The sequence below is a fragment of the Telopea speciosissima genome, chromosome 9, assembly GCF_018873765.1.
Source record: "Telopea speciosissima isolate NSW1024214 ecotype Mountain lineage chromosome 9, Tspe_v1, whole genome shotgun sequence".
Lineage (NCBI taxonomy): Eukaryota > Viridiplantae > Streptophyta > Magnoliopsida > Proteales > Proteaceae > Telopea > Telopea speciosissima.
The window spans coordinates 15,787,401-15,797,514 of NC_057924.1; the positions used below are offsets into that span (position 1 = coordinate 15,787,401).

At 36.3% G+C, this 10,114-nt stretch overlaps 1 protein-coding gene across 1 annotated transcript; it reads left to right on the forward strand.

The window, feature by feature from the left end:
• Positions 1 to 642: 642 nt before the first annotated feature.
• Positions 643 to 1,771, forward strand: LOC122640572. Its single transcript, XM_043833792.1, has one exon. The coding sequence runs from the start codon at positions 888 to 890 to the stop codon at positions 1,644 to 1,646; it is 759 nt and encodes a 252-aa protein (XP_043689727.1). The 5' UTR covers positions 643 to 887; the 3' UTR covers positions 1,647 to 1,771.
• Positions 1,772 to 10,114: the final 8,343 nt, after the last annotated feature.

Sequence of the window (10,114 nt, forward strand, 5' to 3'; positions counted from 1 at the left end):
CTTAATCAGCTCAGAAGGTGACCCAAATAGATTAAATGATCGATACTATAAGAAACAATATTTTTTTTTCCAAGATGGAAGCGATCATACCAGCACTAATGCATCGAATTCCATAAGAAGCAAGGTATCAAATCCAGGTATCGGACTTGATATTGGTCATGGCCGAAACCTTTCCGGATCGGGATCAGATCGGTACAAATCGGTCAAAAAAACCCCTAAAATCGTTTTTTATGGATTGGGTCATGTATCAGCTAGTGTTGGTGGGTGTTGTGATCTAGGATCGGATCAGATCGGTCAATATTGGTTGGTATCAGTCACTATTGGTCAAGATAATATAAAATAAAATTTTGAATCTTTGAAAAAAAATCCAAAAAAAAATCATTCAGATCGGTCAAGGATCGGATTCAGGGAACGATCCAGCCAAACCTTGCCATATTGATCTAATCTCGGGATCGGCTTCGACCGATACCAGTCCAATCCAAAATTACAAATTATGATCAGAACTCTACAGTTAAACATGCTTGGACGAGAATAGTATTCGGATGGATGACCTTTTGGAAAGTCTTTGCATTGCACCCCTTTAAAATTCAACAAAAACAAAAACAAAAACAAAAACAAAAAAACTCTTTTTTGGACAAACAACTATCATATTTTACTAGAAAAATCAGGAAGTATGCATCTAATGATGTTGAGTAGGCAAGTTAGGAGCAAATGATTCAGACCACTCAGATGGTCAAGATGGGACCAGCAGGAGCCCAGATCATTCCATAGTTCCTTCTTTTAGGGAAGCAAAGCAAACAAATCCTTTCACCCTCCTGCATATAAACAAGCACCTTGAGATTGCATAAATAAGTTCTCACCTCCTCTCAAATTCCTCACCAAATTTAATGGAAGGTCGCCGGAATGATGTTATTGGAAAGAATGACGATTCGGATTCTGGTGACAATTTCTCTTTCATTAGCATTGCTAGCCAAGATCAAGATCAGGAGGAGTCCCCTACAGATGATGATACCCATTATCAAGAATCTGATTTCGAGTTTGGTTGTGTTACACCAAGCTCTCCTACTAATGATCTCAATAAGAGCTCTCCTGCTGATGTTTTGTTCTTCAATGGTCGCCTTCTACCTCATGCATTCCCGTCTGAATCAGTTAAGAATAATTCTGCAAGGATTAATGGTCGTTCTCTTGTCAGTAGCCGGACCAGCAGCATCAGTAGTAGTAAGGATTCATTACTTTCATCTCGCAGCAATAGCAGGAGCAGCAGTTGCAGTAGTACTGGAAGAACAAGTTCTAGTGAGAACATTGAGAAGAGATTGTTTGGTTCAGAACCTTCAGATGAAATTTCTGCAAGAAAGTTTGCAATTTCAAGAAACCAGATGAATAGATCGATTAGGCAGCAATCTCAGGTGGTGTCTAATCAAAAGTGGCAGTTTATTGCTCCGGCACCAATCTTAACACCTACTACTTCGGTTCCCCGACGAAAAAGAGGTGAGAATCTGGTGCCAGAAGAGGTGGGATCCAAGAAACAGGTGAAGAACAAGAACAAAAAGAGCTCATGGTTTGGTCCAAGATTCTTCCGGTCTTTCATGTCTACCTGCAGAGCATGCCATGCCCTTGAACCATCCGAGAGAGCAAATCTGAGTTGAAAGGAAAATTTTGAATTACATTAATATTACAAAGCTATATATATGTGAAGGAATTTCAGATACTATTTTTTCATGAATTGTTTTTGATTTGGTTTTGTAATGATCCTAGGTTCTTCTTATAGTAATCAATAAGTATTGTTATGTATTGAGTATTATATTATGTGCTTAATGGGGTCCATTCTAGTGTATAGGCGTTAGATTGGATCAACCCAGTATGTGATAGGTTAAAGGATTTGATTTAACGCGTTCTATCAGCTTTGGAGCTTTTGACGTATCAGTTAAATACCTAACATTTTGTCAAATACCCTGGAGCAGAGTGAAGCCCCTTGAAAAGGGCTATCTACTGCTAGAGTGAAAGTTACCTAAGCTGAGAGCCGTCGATGACAACAACTATGAAAGCGTGGTGGTCTGTTATGTGCTTAATGGGGGCACACTCTAGTGTATCGGTGCTAGATTGGGCCAGCCTAGCATGACATAGGCTTAAAGACTTGATTTAACGCGTTTCATCAGCTCTGAAGCTTTTAATGTATCGATCAAGTACCTAACATATTGAGATGTTGATGATGTCCTATGCTTGTTATGGGCTACGTTGTATAATCTATAACTTGCCATAATAGTTTGCCAAACTGTTACTTGCTTTGGTATTGGACTTCTCATGGTTCAAAATCCAACTCTAGACTCTAATTAGAACAAATTCGAATAAAGTTTATGTCAACATGTGGCTTATGTTCACCCCTAGATTAATTGTCACATGTGATATTGGGCATCAAGAGTAGAATTTATTGGGATTTGCCAACCCCATAGAATATGTGAGGTCAAACCGTAATTGAGTTTTGACTGAATCAAATCTCAGAATCGACCAGATTTGGGTTTTAAAAATTGGGTTGGAATTGGTGTAGCTGACTAATTCAACTCAGAATCGACCGAGCCCCCCACCGATTCTTAGTAATTGAGTTTTAACTGAGTCTAATTGAGTACGAGTCTACTGTTGAGTACGGTCGAGTCTAAGTCAATTCTAGGTTTGAAATGCTCATGAGACTTACATACCCTGTGAGGTTAGTACAACAATAAGAACAAATGGGCTCTACCATATGGACCTTTGTTCTCCAAACACTTCTATTCGAAGTCATACATGATACATAACCCCTTAAGCTAGCTATACAACAGTCTTTCATTTCCACTTCTACCATGGTTATTTAAGGTCGGCGCCTGACTTGTTTAGTTCCTTTGATTCGAATCAAATCAGCTCTAATATGATCATTCCTTACTTTATCTTTTCTAGTTTTGACACACATCCATCTTAACATCCTCATCTCTACTACACTTAATTTACCTATTTGACGTTTCTTAATTGTCCAACATTCCACACTATACATCATTGTCAGTCGTATGACAGTGTTATAAAATTTTATTTTAAGCTTTAAAGGAATACACCGATGACACAATACTCCGAATACACCTCTCCACTTCATCCATCATATTTTAATTCTATGAGCAACATCATCCTCTATATCACCGTCTTTATTTATAATTGAATCTATATACCTTAAATAATCACTTTGTGGGATCTCCCTCTCATCAATTTTCACCACTAGTATGACTAAAATTATATACCATATAGTATGTATTATACTTATCTGAAAGCCTTTTGATTCTAAAGTTGATCTCCATTGTTTCAACTTGGCATTAATCTCTGTTTTGTCTCATCCACCAAAACAATATCATCAGCAAAAAACATATACCAAGAAACTTCATCTTGAATATCTTTGGTTAAATAATGCATCATAAGCGCAAACAAATAAGGGCTTAAGATTGATCTTTGATGTAATCCAATTATAATTGAGAATTTACTACATTACACCCCACAATTATTACGCTAGTCACCTCACTAGGGGTGTCGTAACCTAGCCTGAATTGGTAAAACAACCGAAAAAATCTATACTGAATCAAACCGGTCCTTATCGGATGGGTTTTGAACTAGGGTATGATGGGATTGGATGAAAGCCAGACCGCACTAACTAGATCGATTAAAAAAAAAAAAACATTTGAAGTTATAAATAAATGAATTGTTTATCCATTGATTTCAATATTTGTGAGAAGATTTTGGCTGGTAAGGGAAATTGTTACAAATCAATGAGTATGAGATTATGAATAGGGAAATTGATGTGTAACAATGCTTCCATTGATTTCTTTGTTCACTATTCAAAATTAGTTAGAGAGTTAAATGAATGATTTGATAGTAGGGTTTATTTTGTAATTTCATTCTTAGTTATCTTCTCACTAATTAGTTGTCCATTGATTTCAATTAGGGCTGTAAACGGATTGGATTCGGCTCGGATAGTGCTATATCCGCATCTGCATCCGATTAGCAATCGGATGGATTCGGATAGTGCTAAACGGATACGGATCAGATATTTTATCCGTTTATATGTAAATATAGCTTTAGCTATAGCCTATCCATATCCGCATCCGTTTAGCTTTAAAACGGATTCGGATAGTGCTAAACGGATACGGAAATGGATTTTGCCTATTCATTTACACCCCTAATTTCAATATTGGTTATCTTCCCCTTACAATGGTAAACAATTTTTTGATTTGTAACAATGATTTCGCTACAAACTATATTTATCCGTTGATTTCAATATTAGTTATCTTTCTCTTACAAATTTTTTTTTTTTGGGTAAAATTTCTCTTACAATTTATTTTCCTTTGTTTCGATTACAACATGAACACATCAAATCAATTTCCCTATTCCTAGTTATTTACATGTTTGACTTAGAGAAGAAGAATTAAATTGTTTTTGATGAATATTTCCTCATTAGAGATTATGAATGTAAGATTTTATTGTGGTTCAAGCACGAAAACAAATCAATCAAAATTGATTTTAACCTGATAAAGAAAAATCGAAATAAAGCGAAAACGTACTGGACCGAAACCAAAACCGACCAAAATTTCTGAACAATTTGGTTTTGGCTTTACTCATTCCCAAATCGAAACTGATTCAGCCTGACCAAAATGGGGCTGAACCGACTATTTGTCACTCTTACACCTCACCATCACACATATCTTTAACTATGTCTTCGTATTTACTTTTTTTGGTGAAATGTCTACGTATTTACTTGAAACCCTTCTCTTCTCTAGTATATGCCATATTAACTCTTAAGGGACTTTGTCGTATGTTTTTTCTATCAATAAAAACCATGGAGATCCCTCTTGCCCTCTCGAAATGTTTCCATCAGCCTCATAAGTAAGAAAATAGCTTCCATCGTGAATCTTCATGTCATAAAAACCAAATTGGTTCTCCGAAATATTAATTTCTTTTCGCAGGTGGATTTCAATAACCCTCCCTCTTCACTTTATAGTATGGTTCAATAGTTTTATGTCACTGTAGTTATTGTAGCTTTCATCATGGATCATCTTGGCATAAAACCAAATTGGTTCTTTGAAATATTACCGAAAAAAAATTTTGGTTCTTCGAATTATTAGTTTATTTTCTCAGGTAGGTTTAACTCTCCCTCATCACTTTATAGTATGACTCAATAGTTTGATATCTGTATAGTTATTGCAGTTTTGAATATCACCTTTATTTTTGTAAATCTAGACCACAATGTTTCTCCTCCATTCATATGGCATTCTCCTTGTGCTCATAATCTTATTAAACAGTTTGACGATGATAAGACCACAAAGTCCTAAGTTCTTCCACATTCTATTGGTGTCTTGCCTACTTTCATCTTTCTTAAAGGTTCTTTAACTTCAGATACCCTAATTTTTTGTATATATCTACGACGTGTGATGTTTAGATGAGTAATGTGGTCGTCTGAGACAGTATTATTCGCAATGTTTTCATTTAGTAGGTTGTGAACATACTCGATCTTTCCATTTCTCCTTGGTGTCCTCATCTCATATTAATATTCTACCATCTTCACTTCTAATACATCTAATTTGGTAAGATCTCTATTCTTCATTTCTCTCATTCTTGCTATCTTATAGATAGTCTTTTCTCCTTCCTTTATGTTCAGTAATTATAAAAGTTTTGCTTTTCGTACAATCTTCTTCACTTTATTTTTGACAAATTTGTACCTATTTAGATCCTCTATCTCCTTAGCCCTTTGCCCCGGTTTTAAATTGATAAAGATGAGGTTAATATTTATGAAATTGTTTTTATGAGATTTGAGAGGTGACCCCGTTCTGAAGGATGTCAGTGAGTGACTTGAAAGGCTAGCAAAACTCTTTTCTTATCTATACCCTTCCCCTTTTCATCACCAGTTAAGACAACCCATATATATATACATACCAAGTCTTTGTCTTTATTAATAAACTTATTCACTTTACTCATCAATTGTTGAGCTTGCGAGAGATCTATGTATCACGAAACTTCCTTCAAAAGGTTTGATAGGAATTGTCATTGATGGGCCTTGAAACAGCCATTGATTACCTTCTTCCTGTGGGTTTTAGCAATTGGAATCAATTAAGGTCCAAGAGATCCGAAGCCTTTTCATTTTTAATTAAGAATGCATTTTAACTAAACATTTATTCAAACAATAGTGCCATTCTCTTAAAAAGGCATTCTGCATTTTGAGAACCTTCTTCATTGAGTGTTCTTTTCACTATATTCCTAGGTGTACCAACTCTGCAGCTGATAACCTAGTCCGGAAGGCCGTATTGTTAAAGAGATCGATAGTGTGTGGCCTAAATTCATTCCATAACTTGTTAATCTTTGTAATTTGTACTCCATGAGTTTCTCTCTTGATCAATAAAAGTTTCATTTCAAAAAAAAAATAAAAAATAACAAAAAATTCCATGTCCTTAGTATTTGAGTTTGCCTTAGTCTGATTGAGTACGGTTGAGTCTCGACTAATTCTAAATCAATTCAAATCAGAATTGATGGAGACGTATCCTATTTTCAATTTCAAATTTTAAAATCTTTAGTTATAATCCAACACAGGATCTTTTTGGTATCAGGAACTAAGGGGTGTCAAGATGGAGTTGGAAATCGGAATTGGAACTGATCGTTTACGATCGAACTGAATCGCACCATAGAATAATGATCTGATTTTGATTACATAGATTATTTTTCCAGTTCGATTTTGATTTGCATTGCAAAATCAACAATCCTAAAGCGAATGAAAACTGGTATCTCTCACTCAATTACTAGCCCACACATCTATTAGGTTATTTAATAAAAACAATGATTAATTTAATAAACAACAATTGTTGCATCATATTTTTTTTTGGTAAATGATTCTTGCATGATACTTGAAACATAAAATAAGTAACTATATACTATATATGTTCAAGTATGAAATAAAAATGATGGGTTATGTTAAAATGGATTATCAAAATCCTACCTGTTAATGGAAGAAATAATTTATTTATCATGTGAGAGTGGAGGGAAAAAAAAAAAAAAAAAAAAAAACATGAAAGAAAAAAGACGCATGATGATGGGATGATTTTTTTTAATCATATAGGCGTGAAAAACAAGATAACTGAGGGGAGACAAGGAGAGAATGGAGAAACACATGAATATATATGATTTGCAATGCTAAGGTTGTCTTTGTTAACGCTTTCCAAAATCTGCATTACAAATCGCATATAAATCAGTTGTGAATCAAATAACAAAAACTGAATAAAAACCAGTAAAATCAGACCAAATGCTGTTTTGGTTGATTCCTATTTTGTTCAGTTTTGATTTCAACTTGTTAAAATATAAATCATACCCGGACCTGACTAAATAACTGAAACCAGACCGATTAACACCCTTATCAAGAATCAAGTTAAAAAAACAATAAAAAATTTCAAATGCTCATGAGGCTTACATACCCTATGATAGAATTTATGAAAAAAGGAAAAGGTTCTCAGTCTGGCAGTGTGGCCCCTATGCCAGCATGGGGTCAATAATAAGATTCATAACATGTACAAGAGCATAAACAGGAGCAGAATTTTTTGCATTCCCGGGCCGGGTGGCCATTTCACCTCCCATTGTATCTAGCTGCAGGCTGCCAAACAAGATTTTTATCCCTTACGAAAATTATTTTTCAAAGATTTTGAACTTTTTATTTTTAACCCATCTATTTGATGAGACACCTAGGATCCCAGGTGACTTTGATATGAAGGGTATTAATGAGAGACTTGAAAGGCTAACAAACCTCTTCACCTATAACCTCATATTTTTGGAATTGCCACATCCCCTCTTTCATTGTGTTGGGTTCACGATCACGTACGTAAGCATACGCGAACGGCTCTGACTCGTTTAGATGGAATCCACCCCATATAAGAATGGGTCAGAACCATTCTCTTACACTCACGTACGTAAACGTGAACCTGGCTCCTCTTCATTTTTTTTTTTTGGTAAAGAGCTCCTCTTCATCACCAGGTAAGAAAACCCATATATACCAAGTCTTTGTATTTCTCTCATATATCAGCGAGAGATCTATGTGTCACGAAACTTCCTTCCAACGATTTGATCGGAATTGTCGCCGGTGGGCCTTGAAACAGCCATTGATTACTTCTTGTGGGTTTCAGCAATTGGGACCAATTAAGGCCCACGGATCCCAAAGCCTCTTCATTTTCTTCCTTTTTGAGCCTGATCAGTGTTCATCGGATCCGGATCCTGTCCAATGAGCCCACTGCCAAGGGAGTGCCCAATGAGGCATCCGATGGCTGGGCTGGCTGCCACACATCCCAAACACCCACCGGGATGTGCGCCAGTCAGCCGAGCTGTTGGCTGCTTCATTGGAGAAGAGCCCGACGCGTACTCATCTGGTGTAGAGGGGGACTCAAAATATTAGCAATATCACTAAAAGAGAAAATTGCTGCCTCGTGACAAGAAGTCTATGTGTACTACATGTTCTTATCAATGAAGCTTTATTTACCAAAAAAATTGGACTATTCTCATAATATCTATCCTTCTCAAAACAAGGGGCAGATGTGTCTTTTCATATGGGGAAGAGAGAGATAGACTTATGGGACAGAATTCTTTTTCCCATATAGGGTGGGCACCTCGACTGCATGCCCACCCTTTTTCCATATACAAATAGGGAGAGGGTTCTCTAAGCAAGCAAGGTACACTACACCATCTCACATTGTTTTGTTTTGTTTTTTGTTTTTTGTTTTTTTTTGTGTAATTCTCTCTTCATTGCAAGCCTTAGGGTCAGTTTTCCCATATGAGTCATTCATTTTAGGGAGAAAGAACACTGACAAGCTATGTACCATATGCTAGCACTTTCTTTTGTCTATCTCTCTCTCCTCCCTCCTATGAAATGACATATACACTCCCTATTGTTGGAGGAGAGAGATAAAACAGGCAAGCATTAGCATATGGTAAGTAGCCAGAGAGAATATATAGCGGCGATTGAGAATAATTATTTGTGATCAACTTGGCTGGCTAATCCTTGCTAAATAAAGTTGCTTATTTTGATGTAGTGGTAGCTGGAGAAGCATTAGCCATCAGTAGCTGGCTACTTGAAGCGCCCTCTCTAGCTGTATTGAGGACCTTGAGGTGGAATTGGATTGTGAAGCTATCGTCTCTCTTATTTAGGGTGGCTCCATTGCTCCAGGATGCCTCCTCTATCTCTTGTGTCCATAATACCGGACATCTTTCATCTCTCTACGTATTTTAGATCATGTATCTTCTCTCAGATTCCTAGATATGTGAATGCCTTAGCAAACTCTCTAGCTAGGGAGGCCTTGTCTAAGCCGTGTACAACAATTTGACCACTCTCCACTTCGTGGCTGATAGATTTATGTAATTCTTCTTCCATGTGTCCCACACGTGCTTCTGAATAGACTTATTTTGGTATTTTTTTACCTAAAAAAAAAGTTTATAGGAGAGAGAACTCAATTCCTTTATTTTATATCTATTTATATAAAGGCAAGGGCATGTTACTTTTCTCTCTCTCTCTCACACCATGCATGTGGACCATGTGGTCCTTTGCAAACAAATCATGAATCACCCCTCTTCCATATGTCCATTAGCTTGGCATAACTCGTAAGAGATGCCATTACATGCTCGCCGACCTATGAACCCGCTGCTCATATATATATTTCTAATATTTTTCATGAATTAATGCTAATTTATTTATAGGTTATACAAATATATTTTTTTAAGATGAATGTTTTCATACACGGTTGTGTAAGCTGCATATGTGAGTGGGTGGAAATTGAAGATTTATGATTTTTCCAACTCTTTGTGAGAGGGGACATGACCGTGCCGTGCATAAAACCTTTTCCTTTTTTTAATTTAATGAGACCATTTTTTTTTAATAAACATTAATGAGACTTAGTCCTCTTAATTATTGAAGCTCATCCCCATGTGTATCCGTCTATACAATCCATGATGACCACGTGTATGGTGATAACTAAGTAAATTATGAAATTCTATACTCCCATTGGTAATTCAAATGGGCTACGTATGCATGAACGAGGAGAATATATTTAGCAGAGAAGAGAAGAGACTCGAAAGGGAAGAA

Coding starts and splice junctions, on each gene's coding strand:
- LOC122640572 (XM_043833792.1), top strand. CDS start 888: ATGGAAGGTCGCCGGAATGATGTTATTGGAAAGAATGACGATTCGGAT.